This window comes from Callithrix jacchus, chromosome 4 (genome assembly GCF_049354715.1).
Source record: "Callithrix jacchus isolate 240 chromosome 4, calJac240_pri, whole genome shotgun sequence".
NCBI classification, from domain to species: Eukaryota; Metazoa; Chordata; class Mammalia; order Primates; family Cebidae; genus Callithrix; species Callithrix jacchus.
Window position 1 is genome coordinate 142,277,551 of NC_133505.1, and position 20,023 is coordinate 142,297,573.

The 20,023-nt window shown below is 37.3% G+C and overlaps 1 protein-coding gene across 2 annotated transcripts in view; it reads left to right on the plus strand.

Moving 5' to 3' along the window:
* LOC144582208 (uncharacterized) overlaps positions 1–18,671 on the plus strand; it is a 62,900-nt gene extending 44,229 nt beyond the window's left edge. Inside the window, exon 3 of one of the 2 annotated variants that reach the window (XR_013534549.1) lies at positions 18,458–18,553. Coding sequence is in view for 1 of the 2 variants with exons in the window: in XM_078370129.1 (XP_078226255.1) it covers positions 18,458–18,570 (113 nt within the window). In the remaining variant the exon portion in view is untranslated. Of the gene's footprint in view, positions 1–18,457 lie in introns of both variants that reach the window. The other variant, XM_078370129.1, reaches the window with a different exon arrangement.
* The last annotated feature ends 1,352 nt before the right edge of the window (positions 18,672–20,023 follow it).

A 20,023-nucleotide genomic window follows, 5' to 3' on the forward strand; every position in this document is an offset into this window, starting at 1 on the left:
CAATTTTATGTTTTCATATGAATAAAGAGTGTTAAAATTTTAAATACCATTTGAATTATAAGGATGGAAAAACCTGGAATGATCCCAACCCTATGAATATGAAGGAGTTATACAAGATGGTTTCTAAATCATCCTTTCCAGTCCTAAAATGTAATGACTTTACTTAAATTCTTATACTTTTGGACTATAAAAAGCCCATTTATATTTTAATGAGATAAAACTTTAAGTGGAGGGCTTTTCTTATTTGAATAGCTGTCTTGTTATGATTTGGGAGTTAAATATCATATAATTAAACTTTAGTTGTTTACAGTTACTGAGATTTTTGCATTATTTCCTTAGCAATAATTATTTATATTTACAGCTTCTTTGTTAGTGAACACACTATTTCATGAAGTGCTTTTGTAAAATCCTAACAAAATTCCTCATTTCTTTTTGCAGGTAGGAGACTCATATACTTTTTATCAGAGATGCTCATGTACTTAAAGGCTCAAGTGAATAATAATATAGGGACAATGAATTTGTACTTGACTTGAGCCATCACACCGTAAAGAAGGAAAAATGACATAGGCTAGCCAGGAGAGTAGGAATAGACCAGTCATAATGCATCAAAAGGCAAATCATAGTAATCAGAATCTCAAAGAATGATACAATGAGCCTTTTTAAATACCAACACCATCTACTCTGGGCTTGTGTTAGCTGACAAGGCACATTGGTTTTCCCATTTACTCACATTAAGCCCTGGGTAGGCACAGACAGAGAACATTTAAAATATGTATGGGTTACAAATAAGTGTGAGTCACCATCTTTTAGTCCAGCTGAAACTACATTGTCAGAAGGGTACTAAGATGGCATTTGCAACCCACACACTTACCTAGTACCTGACACTGTGTTCTGTATTTAGGGAAAAGGCTTTTCTAGTCCATGCAGTCAGGTAACTCACAATGCACCTGAGAGAAAGAGATACGAATACAGACAACTACAGTATTGCATCAGTACTAAGGCATACATAGGACTCCCAAAGCCCCCACGCCCAGCTGTCTTACCTCTTGGAAATCAGGTTGCATACAGTTGATGGTATCTGGCAACTGCCATGTCTAGGCTGCTGTTATAGCAGTCTTTCTTTGTGTGGGTGCAAACTTGGTCATAGCTGTTGATCTTGTCTTCCTTCACTGAGGTATGCGCATTGTTGATCCTGCATGAGTTTAGTGAATTGCCAATTAAAATGCCTTTAAATATGACATTATAATTTAGCATTAGAAAAAAAATTGCTGTATATGCAAGAAGGCTAGTAACAGTGCAGTGGGATGTATATTTGATGTCAGTGACATATATATTTACCTCACTGACATCAAATATACAACCCACTGCACTGTTTGAAGGATAGAAGGATGGTTCTCTTTCTTATTTTCTTGCAAATTAATAAATGCTTTATGGGTCCTAAGAAAGGAAAATACACGTTGGATAGGCTGTGTGACAATACTATGTGTCAAAGAATTGTCTATCACCTTGCTACATCGAGTGGGGTGTCTGGATCAGATACAGTCTGTATCAGTATCACTTGAGAAGTTGTTAGATTTGTATATATATTTGTAAGTCAGGCCCCACACCAGACTTACAAAATCAGAATCTGCATTTTAAGATCTTTATATGGTTTATATGACATAAAAGTCTGAGAAATAATGATGTCACATGCCAAGCAATTCAACAAAATCAGGAGAAATTGCCTTTGAAGAGATGAAAGAAATTTCAAAACAACAAGACCAATTCACTCACGCAGGACTATCATTAGAGTGTCAGACTTCAATATCAGAAACTTCCTGCTGAGTTTGAACAGCAGCTGCCTAACTTCTTATGACATGTATTTTGATTGAAGAAAAATGGAAACTATCAGTTGATTGAATAAAAAATGCTAACAAACCATGGGCTCTTTGATATGTCTCAGAATCACGCTAAAAGAACTCTTTCAATATGTGTAAAATAAAAATTCTAAATGATAAGTCTATGTAATAATTTTACTGGCAGCTTTTTTTTGTTTCTTGATGTTACATAAACTAATAGTGTGTTTTATAATTGATGGTGGCATAGACTTGATAAAAAGGAGTATAATACAGTGTGGCAGGTGCTATATTAGGAAGAAGCGGGGGATGCTATGAGGTAAATAGGTGATCATATCTCATAATTTTGGAAAAGTTTGTTACCTTGAGCAAAATTTAGTCAGATGGAGATGGGAATGGATGGAGGTGGGATGCAGAGAAGGTGTCATTCCAAGAAGAGGGAATTATACAAGCAAAGGCATCAAGGCTTTGATCAAGATTCTCTGAAACCATTCCAACTCCGGAAGTTTCACCTATGCCAATCAATACATTCTCTTTTGTCAAGAAGCAGATGGAGGCTGTTTGTCAAGAAGCAGATGGAGAGATTGAACCAATTTTTAGGGGATAGGGGAGTTGGGATGCTGGATTGTGTTTTGCCTTAGCTGTGGTGTTACAGAGCAAAAGCAAAGGGAAGTAGTACCTCCGTATGTCAAAGGAGACTTTGGTGTGCAAAAGCTCCAATTCCCACTGGGAGAGCTGACGTTATGTATTAAGGTTCTCTAGAGGGACAGAACTAAGAGGATAGATGTATATGTATAGGAGAGTTTATTAAGGAGTATTGACTCATCTGATCACAAGGTGAGGTCCCGCAACAGGCTGTCTGAAAGCTGAGGAGCAAGGAAGCCAGTCCAAATCCCAAAACTGAAGAAATTGGAGTCTGATGTTTGAGGGCAGGAAGCATCCAGCACAAGAGAAAGTTGTAGGCTGGGAGGCTAAGCCGGCCTAGTTTCTTCATGTTCTTCTGCCAGCTTTTATTCTGGCTGCACTGGCAGCTGATTAGATTGTGCCCACCCAGATTGTGCCTTTCCCAGTCCACTGATTCAAATGTTAATCTCCTTTGACAAAACCCTCACAGACACACCCAGGATCAGTACTTTGCATCCCTCAATCCAATCAAGTTGACACTCAATATTAACCATCGCACCTTGTGATGAACAGTTTTGTGTAGAATTTGGTTCAGGGACAAAGTTTGCTCTGTTCTTTTCCAGGATTTAAAGACATTAGTTTTGATGGCTAAGAGGGAAGTTTTCACTCAACCTGTCTGCACATTACAATCATCCCAAGTAATGCCTCAGCCCTACTCACAGAAATTTTTGGTTAACTTGCTATGAAGAAGGATGAGCACTGGTATTTTTTATCCATTGTCTCCATGATAACTGTGCAGTTTATTTAAAAAAAACATGGGCTTATAATCAGGGAGGGTTAGGGTAGGTGAACAGCTGGTCAGCAGAAAACAGGAACTGCAGCACCTATAAGGCTATAAATGAATTAAAGCATCATTTAAGCCTTTGGGGCCTTTTAGGAGAAACCAGTTATTTGGGCAGATATGGTAAGGAAATGGGGGATACATTTTTGCCATCATATGGTAAGCCCTAGGACTTAACAAACACCTTGGATCATCATGGAATGCTCTAACTCTAAGATAACAGATCTCTTTTCTGGCCTCCTATGGGTGTTTAGATATAAAAGACAGATATATTACTTTCCCATTCAGGCCCTCAGTTACTCATTTCCCAGGGCAGCCCTGAGGTGGTGCTACTGTACTTGTCACATTTTAGTTTGAAAATTCTAGTAGAGAGGGTGAAACTTTTTCCTTCTTTTCACAAAGAGTATGGGACTTTTGCAAGGCCAAAAAAAAAAAAACCTAAAGTTGGTGCCTATATATTTGTGTGGCGCATTTAAACTCAAACAGGGCATATATATGTTGGGTAAGAAAGTGGACATTCACCCCTAATGACAGTATACTGGTGACATCTCTGCTGAGTCTTGACAGAAAGAGGATTCCTGTAGTTTTACCTTGCTTAGTCGCAGGAGTGGGAAAGGCAGCTGAGTGGGGAAACTGAGTCAATATATACAATATTAACAGTAGATTTTTGAGCCAAAGTGTGGGGAGGACATGTTCAAGAATGAAAGGAGTAGTTGGTTTGCAACTGCGGAGGCTGAGAACACTTAAGTACCAGGTCACAGAGAACACTGTTCTCTCAACTTCCTCTGTGCAGTGCTAGGGTATACCAATGGGTGTTCCCTGATGTCTTCTCACACAGGAGATAGCGTGAGTGGACAGCTATCTCACAGAGTGAACAGCTGTGCTGACCCTACCTGCATTTGTACTTCAAAGCTATATGATGCTTTAGTGTATTATAGGCTGCACTTGAAGGTGTGTTGTTTTGAAGACAGACAGATTTGTGGTTCAACCAGTGAAATATTCTCTGCTCAAGAGTGGGGGCTGAGGCATCTATCTTATTAAAACAGCCTCCAAAATGGTCTCCCTGCCTCCACTCTCACCCCTCAAAACTCCACTCTCAACAAAACAACCAAAATGGTCACTTGAGAATCAAGTTCTGTCTTCTCTACTCAAAAACCCTTCTGTGGCTCCTCTACTCAGACTGAAAGTCAAAGTCACTTCCATGGCCTCTAAGGCCCTTTGAGATTTGTGTCCTGTCCTCTATACTCTTCTCTGTCCTCATATCGTCTTACTGGCCCCCTCACTTACTTTGTTTCAGCCATGCTTGCCTCCTTTAGTTCCAGTCACACTTCTGTCCTAGGGCCTTTGGATTTGCTTGTCTTTCTGCTTAAAATACTCTTCCCCAGATATTTTGGGGGGGCTCATTCTTCTTCTCCCTTAAATCTTTGTTTGAATATCATCTTTGCAGAAAGGCTTTTCTTGACCACCTGTTTTGATTTAAAGTGACATTTGACTGAGCCAAGAAGAAATTGATTCCCTGAACAGACCAATAATGAGCTCTGAAATTGAATCAGTAATAAATAGCCTACAGACCAAAAGAGGTCCTGGACCTCATAGTTTCATAGCCAAATTCTACTAGATATATAAAGAAGAGCTGGTATAATTCTTACAGAAACTATTCCAAAATTTGAGGAGGAGGGTCTTCTTTCCAACTCATTCTATGAAGCCAGTATCATCTTGATACCAAAACCTGGCAGAGACACAACAAAAAAGAAAACTTCAAGCCAATATCCTTGATGAACATTGATGAATTCTCAACAAAATACTTGCAAACCAAATCCAGCAGCACATGAAAAAGTTAATCCACCATGATCAAGTAGGCTTCATCCCTGGGAGACGATGTTCATTCATGAATAAATGTGATTCATCACATAAACATAACTAAAGACAAAAACCACATGGTTATTTTAATAGATGCGGAAAAGACTTGATATAATTCAACATCCCTTCATGTTAAAAACTCTCAAGAAGTAGGTATCAAAGGAACATACTTCAAAATAATAAGAGCCATCTATGACAAACCCACAATGAACATCATACTGAATGGGCAAAAGCTAGAAGCATTCCCCTTGAAAACTGGCACAGGACAAGGATGCCCTCTCTGACCACTTCAATATAGTATTGGAAGATCCTAGCCAGAACAATCAGGCAAGAGAAAGAAATAAAGGGCGTCCAAATAGAAGGAGAAGTCAAACTATCTCTGCAGAAGATATGATTCTATATCTAGAAAACTCCACAGTCTCGGCCCAGAAGCTCCTTCAGCTGATAAACAACTTCAACAAAGTTTCAGGATACCAAATCAATGTACAAGAATTACTAGTATTCCTATACACCAACATCAACCCAAACTTAGAGTCAAATAAGAAAGTCAATCCTATTCACAATTGCCACACCCAAAAAAATAAGATACTTGGTCTATAGCTAAGCAGGGAGGTAAAAGATCTCTACAATGAGAATTACAAAACACTGCTCAAAGAAATCAGAGAAGAAACAAACAAATGTAAAAACATCTTATGCTTATGGATAGAAAGAAGCTATATCTCTAAAATGGCCATGCTGCCCAAAGGAATTTACAGATGCAATGTTATTCCTATCAAACTACCAATGTCATCCTTCACAGAATTAAAGAAAATTATTAAAAAATTATATGGAACCAAAGAAAGAGCCCTAATAGCCAAGGCAATCCTAGGCAAAAAGAACAAAGCAGGAGGCATCGTGTTACCTGACTTCAAACTATTGTAAAAGGTGACCAAAACAGCATGGTACTGGTACAAAAGTGGGCCAATAGACCAATGGAACAGAATAGAGAGCCCAGAAATAAGGCTGCACATCTATGCCCAGCTGTTTTTTTGACAAAGCTGACAAAAGCAAGCAAGGGGGAAAATACTTTCTTTTTAATAAATGATGCTGGGTTAACTGGTTAGCCATATGCTGAAGACTGAAGCTGCACCCCTTCCTTACACCATATAAAAATCAATTCAAAATAGATTAAAGACTTAAATGTAAAACCCAAAACTGTAAAAATCCTGGAAGACACCCTAGGCAACACCATCCTGGACCTAGGAATGGACGAAGATTTCATGACAAGACACTGAAAGCAATTGCAACACAAGCAAAAATTGACAAGTGGAATCTAATTAAGCTAAAGAGCTTCTGCACAACAAAAGAAACTATCAACAGAGTAAACAGACAACTTACAGAATGGGAGAAAATATTTTTAAACTATGCATCTGACAAAGGTCTAATATCCAGGATCTGTAAGGAACTTAAATAAATTTATAAGAGAAAAACAAACAACCCTATTATAAGGTGGTCAAAGGATGTGACCAGACACTTTTAAAAAGAAGACATACATGTGGCCAACAAGCATATGAAGAAAAGCTCGACATCACTAATTAGAGAAATGCAAATGAAAACCACGATTAGATACCATCTCACACCAGTTAGAATGGCTAGTATTAAAAAGTAAAAAAAAAAAAAATAGATGCTGGTGAGGTTGTGGAGAAAAGGGAACACTTTATTACACTGTTGGTGGGAGTGTAAGTTAGTTCAACCATTGTGGAAAGCAGTATGGCAATTCCTCAAAGAGCTAAAAGCAGAACTATCATTTGACTCATTAATCTCGTTACTGGGTATATACCCAGAGGAACGTAAATCATTCTACCATAAAGACACATGCATACAAATGTTCATTGTCTCACTGTCCACAATAGCAAATACACGGAATAAATCTAAGTGCCTATCAATGACAGACTGGATAAAGAAAATGTACATATACACCATGGAATATTATGTAGCCATAAAAAGGAATGAGATCATGTCTTTTGTGGGAACACCGACGGAGCTGTCATCCTTAGCAAACTAACATAGGAACAGAAAACCAAATACCACATGTTCTCATTTACAAGTGGGAGCTAAATAATAAAAACTTATGAACACACAGAAGGAAACAACAGACACTGGGGTCTGTTTGAAGGGGGAGGGTAAGAAGAGGAAGAGGAGCAGAAAAGATAACTATTGGGTACTAAGCCTAATACCTGGGTGATGTAATAATATGTACAACACACAGCTATGACATGTGTTTATGTAACAAACCTTCACATGTACTCCAAACCTAAAGTAAAAATTAAAAAAAATTATGAAAAAATAAGTGGTATCCAACACTTCCTAACCCATGTCACTGCTTTATTTTTATATTTTCTTCATTCATTCATTCATAAGTTCCATGAGAGCAGGGCTTTTCTCTTTTGTTTTCTGCTATAGGAACAGTAAGTGCCTAGAACAATAAGTGGTGATAGAGAACTAGCTCCTTGTTGAATAAATGAAAGAATATGTGTATTATCCCAAACCATATAAGTTCTTGGTGTCAGTAACACTGGGAGTGGGCACTGACCAAGTGGTCTACTTTCAGAATGTGCAGAGCTCTCTTCACTGGTGACCTGCTTGCTTTGTGGATGCCAAAGAAAGTAAACAGCTATATGGGTTCTGCCACCTGGACAACTCTAGAGGGGAGTGGTAGGGGGTTAGTAACAGCAATGAGGAGTTGCGGGTGGCTGTTTGTTGGGTTTCTAGCTTCAGGACGAGTTGTATGAGTTTCCAAAGCCCTCATGATTTAAAACTATGAAGCATGATGGGGCTGGGGTGAACACACATTGTGTTGCTTGCTCAGTACTCACTATCCTAACTTCGTTCTGAAGGATCCATTTTGCCTTCATTTTATGTGTTTCAAGCAAAATATGTACTGAAGAAAATGCCACCTATTTTTGTAAATACTGTGAACTAAAAATGATTTTATATCTTTAAGTGGCTTCAACAAAAATCAAAGTAATAGTATCTCATGATATGTGAAAAATTATATAAAATTCCAATTTCAGTGCCTATAAATAAAGTTTTATTATAACTTAGTCATGCTCACTCATTTCTGGATGACTGCTTTTGCTCTACACTGGTAGAGGTGAGTAGTTGTGACAGAGACCATGTGGCCTGCATAGCCATAAATATTTACCATCTGGCCCTCCCTCAATGGCAAAAGTTTGCTAGCCTCCACCCTAGACTCTCACTATGTAGTTAGAGTCCTATGGTCACAGTGAGTGGTTCAGCACAAGACCCAGGTTTAAACTACTGGCGAGGTTTGCTCTAGCTAGCTAGCTAGCTCTTCTGCTGCCTCAGGTGAGAAACTGAGAATGTCAGGAAGCCTCATCAGGCAGCCCCTAAGGATGAGGTCTGAATCAAGCTTCTCTGAAACCATTCCAACTTTGGAATTTTCAGCTATGCCAATCAATACATTCTCTTTAATCTGAAATTAGCTAGCATTTTAAGATCTTTGTTGCTTACCGCCAAAGAAATTTAACTGACAAAATCGTTTGGAAGAAATCCTACTCCAGGTATACAGGGAACAGCATTAATGAGTTCCCATGATCATTGTCTTATGGTGGCAACAGCAATTTCCTGGCAGAAGACAGGAAATCTGTCTTAATAGTGCCTTCTAGGACCCCCATTTGTCCTGTTCTGGGAGAAATCCTAGAAGATCAGGAATACAGGAGATGTGATTAGTGATTAGGACCTTCACAACAGCACACATATGTGTCTTTCCTAGGCATAAATACTGAGAGAATTCAGGACTTATGATTTTTATATCTTTTTATTGGAATTACCCATATAATATATGATTTATTGCCTATAGACTCTTCTCAATTTCTGTATACACAATCGCAGCACTACTGTATTTTTCAATTCAAATGAAATGCATGAAGGTGTTCAGGGAGAAATAATAGAAAAGTTTAGTAATGAATAATGTTTCATTTTTCTGTCTGAATTATATTTTCAGCACATCAGTCATTATCAAATATAGATTCATAATCAAATAATACAAATACATATAATATTTTGATTATAATATTTTTGGAAACAGAAATCTCTTTTCCCTACTACTGATTAATCTCACTCCCTGCCGTTTAAGCAGCAAAACTGCTTTCCACTCAGAATCTCAGGGAAAGGATGTGACATGGTAGATAACAGAAAAAAATGATAAAACAACTCCCCTGCACCCCCCACATTCAGGAAACATCCTGGGAAAAAGCTCACATTTTTAGGACAATAGAGAGTCTCTGGATAGGGCTAAATTATTTAAGAAAAATGTCAAGGGTAACTGTTGCTTTCACCTTCTGGAGAGCAAAAACTTCTCCAGGGTTTATATAGGAAAGGAAGGGAAAAGAGAGAACAGGGAGAATGTGATGGCAGTGCATTTGGATGGGTTTTGGAGAGGCAGCCTCGTTCTGTCAAGAACCTCGGACCCCTGGAGGCTTCTCCCTAGGGTTCTGTGGGGCCAAGGAGAGGTTACCCCTCAATCCCACCCGGATTTCTGCTGGATCAGCACTAGAAGGAAGCTTCCTGGGGCTGCTCCCCCTTCTCCTTAAATGTGGCTCTACACCATGGAGAGTGGGTCCTGAGGCAGGTGGCAAGGGCAGCAAGACTGAGGGGCAACAGTCATGCAGGCATGTGGAGGGGGCACAGGCTTTAGCCTGTGGGCCTCTGTTCCTATCCCTCCCTCTGTCATTCCCTGTGACCAATGGACAGAGGGCCCATTCTTGGCAGAAACCCAGGGAAGTGGCAAAATTCCCAGATAGTGTTGTGAGAGCAGTAGAATGTTCACAACCTCCTACCCCTGCCCTAGCATCAGGGTTTGACAGAAAAATTAGATTGAGCCAAATAAAAATATTTCTCACCCACTTGCGTTCATGGATGGAGACTGATGACCTTCTAGGTCAGATACATTCATTTCCATTAGTGTGGAAAATCAAGAGTTGACTGCACTCCTCAGTTCTTCCAAGTGTGACAGTTAAATTTTGGCTGCACACCAGCAGCCAATGGCATGCAAGTGTTAGAGCAGGTTATCTGCATTTCATGTGCTGGATTTTGCTTCACTGCAATGCGCTATTGTTCATTTTGAAGAACTGCTTTTTCTTCATTTGATTATGAAGTCCATTCTTCACTGAGAAAGGGTGAATCACTGGATTTCATTAGGGAGCTCTTGAAGCTCAGGGAGAGCAATTTTCATACTAAGTTCATTTTCTTTAACATATAACCAGTGAAATAATAGAACAAAAATACATTTATCTTTTATAATTGTTTTCCTCCCCTAATACATAACAGATTTTATGGAAATATTAACATAACAGCTATCCTGCATGATTTTCCCTCAACCAAACGAAGAACAAGACTATTAATCTAGTCTATTTATTTATAAAATCTTGATATTTCTGATACTGCTTTTTCCCATTATTCACTTGGTGGAAAAAACAAGTTGGGGAAACAGAGTGAACTATGGTGACAGCTTTTTGCTGGCAATACAGAATGAGGCTCTTGATGTTATTATGGCCCAAGGGAAAGTGTGAGTACTATATTCATCAGCAATTCTCAATCAGGGGCTATTTTGCACATTAGGGGATATCTGGGAATTTCTGGAAGTATTTTTGATTGTCAAAACTGGTGAGGTGGGTAAGGGGGAAGGTATGCTACCGGCATCTAGTGGGAAGAAGGATGAAGCTAAACATACTACAATGCAGAAGATAGCCCCCCGGCAAAGAGTTATCGTCCCAAAATATCAATAATAATTCCAAGGTTGAGAGAGAGACTCTGATATAAAGTAATCGGGAAAGGAAGTAAGGTCTGAGTATGTTAGTAAGATAGGCATGGTTTTTGCAGACTGAGAGGAGTCATGGACATTTGCTGAAAAAGGAAGAAAGAAGGAGATACCTGAGGAGTTGGAGAATTCTTTTATACTATGTAAGGCATATTTTAAAGGGCCACCATCTTTAGAGGGTAAGTTGTTACCAACTTTTTAAGGAGAGGATAAAATTCTGTTAAATCAATACTATGGTTATTAAAAGCACAAAAGGACCATCATGTTTCACGATTCATCTTGCTAATTTCACATAGTATAATGTTTTATGTGCTGAGTGGAGATAAATGTGTCAACAAAAATAGGAAGATGAGAAAGCATGGTATATTTTTCTACCTGGCTAGATTGTATAGGCCAGTGAATGTCTAGGGAAAGGGTGGTCCAGGAGCCAGGTGAGAGAGAGATCTTGAATGGAAAGTTACAGAATTTGAATCCATTCATTAGAAATGGAGGCAGGTGTATTATGGGGTTCTCGATATAAACAGAATCCATAGGGTATGTATGTGGTGGGGTTGGTAGGAGGGAGGGAGGGAGGGAGAGAGAGAGTTAGTTTTCAGTTAAGGGAGATGGCAAGTCCTGGATTTGTATGACAGGCAAGCTGAAGATTCAGGTAAGAGTTGATGTTACAATCTTCAGTCTGAAGTCTGGAAACTCAGGCAGAAATTCTGCATCTGGAGGCAGAACTCTTTCTTAGGGCAGTGAGAGGCAATCTACTCCATACCTCTCACCTAGCTTCTGGTGGTTTGCTGATCATTTCTGGCATTCCTTGTAGAAACATCACTCTTATCTCTGCCTTCATCTCATATGATGCTTTCTCTCTGTGGTTGTCTGTGTATAAATTTCGCCATTTTTTTTCTATAGACACCAGTAATATTGGATTAGGGCTCACCCCAATGACCTCATATTAGCCAACTACAGCTCCTACAGCCCTATTTCCAAATAAGGTTACATTCTGAAACAATGGGGGTAAGGACTTCAACATATGAATATGTTAGAGGCACACAATTTCACCTGTAACAGGGGGTTTACATAGAGCAGTGACATTTTCTGAATTGTTCTGTACTGGCAACATTGCACAGTTTTCTTCCTTCTCAGGGACATCAGTTGTAAGAAAATGCTATAGTGAAGGCAAATGGCACAGAATCTTAAAACACTTATGAATATTTTTTCTTGTTCTAAAGATAACATAAATGTAAAATACACCAACACATTGTAAAACAGAAGGCAAAATAGTTATTATAATTCTCATAGAAATAACCCATTTTAGCAGTAATAGGTATGTCTGTATTTAAATATCTAACAGGAATATTTTTTAAAGCTATATGGATCACGCTATGGTGCCCAGGCTAGAGTGTAGTGGCTATTCACAGGTGTAATCATAGTTCACTGCAGCCTTGAACTCCTGGCCTCAAACAATCCTCCCACCTGAGCCTCTCAGCCTCATGAGTAGCTGGGACCACAGGTGCAAGCCACTGAGCCCAGCTATGGAATATCTATTTTTAATAAAAATGTGAATCATATCATACATACTGTTCTACAATTATCCCTTCTTTTCTTTTTTATTTTTTTACCCCAAAGTACATTTTGAACATCTTTTCATGTCAGAACATAAAGACCTACTAATTTTTTAATTTACTGCATTATATTTCATTGAATGAATGTGCTATATCTGTTTAACCAATCACTTATTGGTGTTATTTATTTCTAAATTTTTACTTTTACAAAAAATTTTACAGTGAATGTCATTGATCATAAATCTTTGTACACTTGAGTAAGTATTCTTTTTGCTGGGTATATTGTTGAGCCAAAAGCTGTGATCATTTTAAACTATAACAGATATTTCAAAATGCAAAAATGCTGCATTGAATTTTTTTCTCCCACTAAAAATATATGAATTGGATTAGTAACTCCTACATAGAAAAAAGTAAATAGACCATACTGGTATTGTACTTAATGACACTATGACAGCACAATATTTTCTATAATAATCAAAGAAGAGTTACCATTGCTTTATTAATATACACTTATTTGTCCTCCATTGAGCTCTTGTCAGTTAATCTTAGCTTATTGCTAAGATTTGGGACTTCTTCCAGATGGAGTTTGTTTATGATTAAATCCTAATCACATTGTTACCAAAGTGTTCAGCTTTATTCATTATTCGTTTGATGTTTGCCATAAAAATTACATCCCTTACAGCCCATTCTTTTAGTTTCAACTTCTCAAAATGGATAGAAATATAAGTTAAAAATATGATGTTTGATTACTATTTAACATACTAAAAAACACGATGCAAAGTATTAGTGCCTAGAACTAGAAAACCCAAATAGCTTTAAGTTTGGGGGGAGGTTTTCTTTTCACCCTAATGACGTGTGGATCTCTATGTCAAATGTGGATTCTTTCCTGTTGCTCTGTTTGCTAGAGCCAAGAGACATGTAATATTGAGGAGTTCAGATCACGGAGAAGGTCTGGCTAGGACTGGTACCCCCCAAACACTGTTATCTCCAATCCCAATTCTGGAAAACAGTTTGATATAAGAACATCGACGAAATGTTTATGTATTACACCAGTAGAGTGGAGCTCAGCCATGAAGACACCAAGCCTGGTGAAACTTGGGAAATCCTGGGCTTAGGCAGTCAGTTTCTGGGATCTGTTAAGAAGATGCAGAGTGCCAGCCACAGAGCTGAGTCTCTGTTGTAGAATAGAAGAGGAGGAATAGAAGAGCCACTTGGTATTATCATTGCAGGAGGCACATTACACATCAGAAACGTTCCAACAGAGACTGAGCTAACAAACTGGAGACCATGGAATGTGGATAGTCTCTGGAGATTTCACAGCCAATGTCTGACTTTTCTAATTTACTTTTCAAACCAAAGTAATTGATGTCATTGTTTTTCCCCACAGTATTCTTTTCTGACCCAACCGAGAGATAATATACAGCACTTCCTAAAACAATCCTATTGCCTTCTGGATTTTCTTTCAAATTGTTGACACCCATTCTACAAGTTTTGATGATGACAAGGTCTTTAGCTTATCAGAAGGTGGCTATGGAAGATGTTCAGTCAATGAATAGAATTCATATTTCTTCCTGAAGTGACTTTGAAATGGCTGTTGAGGGAAATGTGAAGAGATTGTAGTCATGAAGTCATGTCACCAGAAATAACAACCAAATTTATCCACAGCTATTGTCCAATACAATCAATAGCAAGATAAGTCTCAATTTCAAATATATTAAAATGTGAATCTTAGAATTGAATGAATTATTAAAATATGAATCTTAGAACTCAATGAAATATAATAATGTGAAAAAATTTAAAATAGAACTTTAAAAAAAATATGGATCTCACTATGTTGCCCAGGCTAGAGTGCAGTGGCTATTCACAGGGGCAAATCATAGTTCACTGCAGCCTTGAAGTGTGTTCATTAATTATTTATTTTAATCATTCAGCAAATATTTACTGAACATCTTTATGGACTAGACCTTGTGGTAAAACTGGCCACCAATTTTTATTGTTGTTTATGTCTTTCTCTAGGTTTCTTAATTAGCTTAGCTAGTAGTTTATGAAATGTGTTTTTTATTCCAAAGACTAAAATCTGTTTCTTTGTTAGTTCTGCTATTTTCTATTTCATTATTTTTTTGTTTTAATTCTTGTTTCCTTTCATTTGTGTTTTTACGACTTTTTAATTTAAATATCTTATGAACTTATTTGTAATCTTAATTATATATATATGTATTTAAATACATACATTTCTCTCTGCTCTAACCATATCCTGCTATTTCTATTATGTGGTATTTGAACTATTGGTATTTCCTAGTTGTCTAACTATTTTGATTTGGAGTTTTTCCTTTGATGCAAAAGTTGTGTGAGAGAGAAATTGAAGCTTACACGTAGTGGTGTATTTTGTTTTTCTAATTTTGTGATTAATTTCTATATTTAGTGTAGTAGAAGATGTTATCTACATTATTTTTACTTTCAGGAATTTATTAGATTTTGTGGCTTGATATATGGTCAATTTTGAATATGTTTAATGTGTACTTGAAAAGTGCATTGAGTTTGATTTCAATTAATGTATATAGCTTATTTTTTTTCCTTTTCTTTTCTTTTTTGAGATGGAGTCTTGCTCTGTTGCCATGCTGGAGTGCAGTGGCACAATTTCGGCTCACTGCAACCTCCGACTCCCTTGTTCAACGGAGTGTCCCGCCTCAGCCTCCCGAGTAGCTGGGGTTACAGGCACGTGCCAGCACACCCAGCTAATTTTTGTATTTTTAGTAGAGACAGGGTTTCACCATGTTGGCCAGGCTGGTCTCAATCTCCTGACCTCGTGATCCGCCCACGTCAGCCTCTCACAGTGCGTCAGCCACGGTGCCCGGCCATATATATCTTATTGATTAGATAATTTGGCTTATTATTATTTTTCCTTTTACTTAATCTGTATCATGAAACAATGACTTCATCTCCCATGTATACTTGTGTTTCTGTGTTTCTTTTTGTATTTCTTGTTTTATGAATTTTTAAAAAATTATTTGATGCACAAATACTCATAACTGTTAGATTTTTATTGTGGGTTGTAGGCATTGTTCCAAAGTGCCTCTCTTTGACATATTTTGTGCTTTTTGAGTTGAATTCCACATTGTCTGATATCATTATCATGACCCTGCTTCATTTTATATTTGCCAGGTAGGTCTTTCTTGATTCTTTCATTTTCAACTTTCCCATCCCACTTTGCTTCAAACTTAGCTTTTTAGTAGACCATATTTTACCCTGTGATCTCTTTTTCTTTTTCTTTTATTATCTTTTTCTTTCTTTTCTCTAAAAGATATACAGCCTTTGGCTTCTAATAGGTATTTTTAATAGCATAACATAGCTACACAGAACATTATTTAGACTGTACATGAGATACTTGTTTTAAACAACATTTATCCATTCTTCCCCTGACCCCTCACCTTCCCTCACAGACACCTTCCTATTTGGATGAGTCATAGTCCTCTGTACATGACATGGCCAATGGAGTCCACAGACCAACTTGTCACTTCCATGGGCACAGCAACTCATGCTCAGTTCTACATTCAGATGGATTCATGTTCACTGCTTCCACTTTACCATAGCTGCTTCTTCCTTTTACTAAATGGTTGAAGTTTATTTCTTTAAGAAGTCTTCCTGGACCATAGTTCCTAAATTCTTCTATGTTTGAAAACGTCTACTGTTTGTCTCTTTATGCCTGGAGAACACTTCAACTATAAAACTCTCTGAAGCGCATAATCATTTCCCTGAGGACTTGACAGAAAGTTGAAATTTATCTGATATTTCCCCCTCATAGATGATGAGATTCTTCCTTTATCTTTGAAATTTTGTATCTTTACCAGAAAATACACATTACCAATTTGATCGCTTCATGCATTTTTGGTGAAATATCGTGTGACATTTGAATTCATAGATTCAAGTATTTATTTCAAAAATTATTTTTAAGTTACATTTTTGAGTACCTTTCTGGGTCTTCTTGTTTTCTTTTTTAGGGAACTTAAAGAAGTGTATACTTCATTTTCCTTTGTCCATCTTCCACAGCTTCACTGTCCTCTCTAGTCCTTTTAAACTCTTTTAATTTGGCACAGTGTTCTCAAGCTTGTTCTTTGGGTCCTTGAATTCATTCTATCTGCCCTCCTCCCATGGTATCTAACTGTGACATTTATTTTTGTGATGGTCTTATTTTCATCTTCCATTTTCCCCCTAAGTAGTTCTAGCATTTACAGAGGCAGTTCTTTCATTAAGTTCTCTGATCCAGGAGGATAGTTCAAACTTTTCATCAGCTTCATGACAATATATTTGAGGTGTGTTGTGGCTTTGTACCTATTTTTGGAAGGGGTTGTATCTGTTTTTGGAAGGGGTTGTATTACCTATTTTTAAGAGTGTTTTTACTTTGAGCTAATGCTTTTTTTTAAAAAAAAAATGTCTGATATTTGAATGAGAGAAAGTCTTTTTCTCAGTTCTTAGTTGAGTTATAGATGAGTACTACTTTTACCCTAATCTGTCTCTAATATTATTATTTACAATGGCTCAAATGCATTTTCAGCAGGAAAATTGTTTTTTGAATAAGTTCCAACTTGCTTTTCTTATTAAAAGAAGCTAGTTGGAACTTCAGTCTGTGTGCTTCTTTTCTAGTTTAATTTCTTTTGCTTAAAATGGAGCTTTACTGCTTTCATTGGTTATAAAATTGAACCTCATGGGAAGTATAAACATAAAAGGCTTAAAGAAGTAAGAATCACCCATAATTTTTACCACTTAGAGATAATAACCATCATTTTGATATATAGAAGACTGTAATATTTAAAGTATTTAAATTTATGTGATATATATGTTTGTACATATAGTGTGTGTATACACATACACAGATAAGATGGCAGATATTTGCATGTGTGTGTATACACACACACAGATACACACATATATGTGTATTTAGTATATATATACATACAGGAAACATGTGCTCATACTATACATACATAATAAAGTGATCTAACATTACTTTTCCCCTAAGGTCAGACCTGATGTTCTCAAACATTGCATTGAGGTGCCCTAGGAAACTAGAGCAAATTCATAGGGTGGGTGCCATGGAAATTGAAAAAAAATTTTTTTTTCTTTATTTTTTCTAATTCTGACACTGACCCTGACCCCAAACTGTAACCTTAACCCTAACCCTAACCCCTGGAATTTTTAAGTTATTGAGAAAAATGTAGTGACATTATCTTTTAGATACTTTGTGAGTTACTAAATGGAAGTAGTTCACTTTATAGTTCTCTCTTTAGATTTAGCCTTGTACCATTCAATGATGTCATCTTTGCAAATCTGGGTTGATGCAATTAAAAGCAAGTAAATACCCTGTGAAAATTACCTGGGAACAGGAAATGAGGGTGCCAGTATTCACTCTAAGTCCAAGGTTTAGGAAGTTGTGCAGTGCCTAAAATCAAACAGATCCCATTAATAAGTAATTTTGGTTGAGAATTACATAAAATACTCAAGCCTGTAATCCCAGCACTTTGGGAGGCCGAGGCGGGTGGATCACGAGGTCAAGAGATCGAGACCATCCTGGTCAACATAGTCAAACCCCATCTCTACTAAAATTACAAAAAATTAGCTGGGCATGGTGGTGCGTGCCTGTAATCCCAGCTACTCAGGAGGCTGAAGTAGGAGAATTGCCTGAACTCAGGAGGCGGAGGTTGCGGTGAGCCAAGATCTCACCATTGCACTCCAGCCTGGGTAACTAGAGGAAAACTCCGTCTCAAAAAAAAAAAGAATTACATAAAATAATATTTCAATTTATGTGTTTTTTTAAAGCATAGAAATCCATGTACAGCAAAACCATCAATCAAATGTATGCTATAAGAAATATATTTTTAGACCCCTAAGATCTTAAAACAGTTACCTCTCTTGCATCCTTTCCCAGGAACCTGTTGGAGAATGTACTTCTTGGAAATGAAGAAGATCCAGGGAACAGAAGGTTCACCATGGAGGAGCAGGGAAGGGAATTCCCAGTATGATGGCAAGTTGCTAAATTAAATGTTTTGCCCATTATTTTTTAGTGGGCTGTTGGTCTTTTTCTTACTGACTCGAGGAGCTCTTTATTATAGGACATAAACCTTTGTTGTGTTGCAAATTATTTCTCAAAATGCTTTTGCCTTTTGATTTTATCTATAGTTTCTGTTTTCTTTGCTATATAGAAACTTAAATTATTTATTTCATCAAATTGATTAATGTAAGGATAATTTTAACTCTCAGATCCTGTGACCCTATTAAGTTAGATATTGTAAGTTACAGAAACTAAGCCAGTTGTCTGACTTCTTCCGACTTTAGATCTGTTATCTGTAAAATGAAGTCTTCTGCTAGCTATTTGTAAAGTCGCTTCCAACTGTGAGTGTTGATTGCTATTGACTTGATGTGATGGGAAGCTTTTGACAACAAATTTAAATTACCTCCTGGAAAACTGCTAGAAACAATCAACAAGTATTTTAGATAAAACTATGAGACTAAGCATCATAAAGCTATAGAAAATACAGATTGTAGGGGCAGAAAAATTCAGTGACTACTGCTGAGATGACACGGAGAAAGGACACTTCCTCATTTGTCTGAGGCCTGGTGATCTGACAGCTATGTGAACAGAAGGTAGAGCATCAACAGGCCTGGAAATGGCAAACTGCTCTCTACCAAGCTTCTCACTAGCAAAAAGGAAAGAGATGAGAACTTGTTGAAACTCCCCCTGCAACGTACTTCGGACACCAACATTTCTTACTGTTTTTTTTTTTTTTTTGTTCTGTGAGTGACAACTCACTCACAAAAGAGAAAGGTGACCAGAGAGCTTTGAAACTCACCAACAGTCTATAGGGAATTTTTCTCACACTCTTTAGCTCAGGAAGGAGGTGTGGAAGGAGTAGGTGTTGAAAGGGAGATCATATTGCCATGCTTTTGCAACTCTTTCCCCTTTTCCCTAAATTGCTACCCCGTCGAACTTAGATTCATCTTTCTCTCTGCAGTCCTTATGTAATGCTCTGATCTGAATTCAGCTGTCATTAGCAGTATCTGCAAACAGGAATGAGACATTGCATGCATTTGTTCTGAAATGATACTAATTTTAAAAATTATCTTTAAATAAATACAAGTGCTTCTCAAATAACGTACATCTTTCATATTTCTTTGTCCAGAACATGATCAGAGACAATAAATCTCTAACCTCTGCACTAGACTCTTTTTAAATGTTTCATATTTTCCATTGCTGGTTGGTATTTGTTCTCACATGTATATAAAGATAAAAGCATCACAGCTATGTAACTTGTGAAGATTTCATTTGACTCTGTTGAAAATTACACAGTCAGAACCATTTCATTAGTATCTGAGAGAAAATAATATAAACTTCAAGTCTCTGTCAAGATATATGGTTAGGAATTGAGTAAGCTTGAAAATCCATTGTATTTGCACACAATTGAGACATCCATTTGGGCACCAGACTATAAAATAG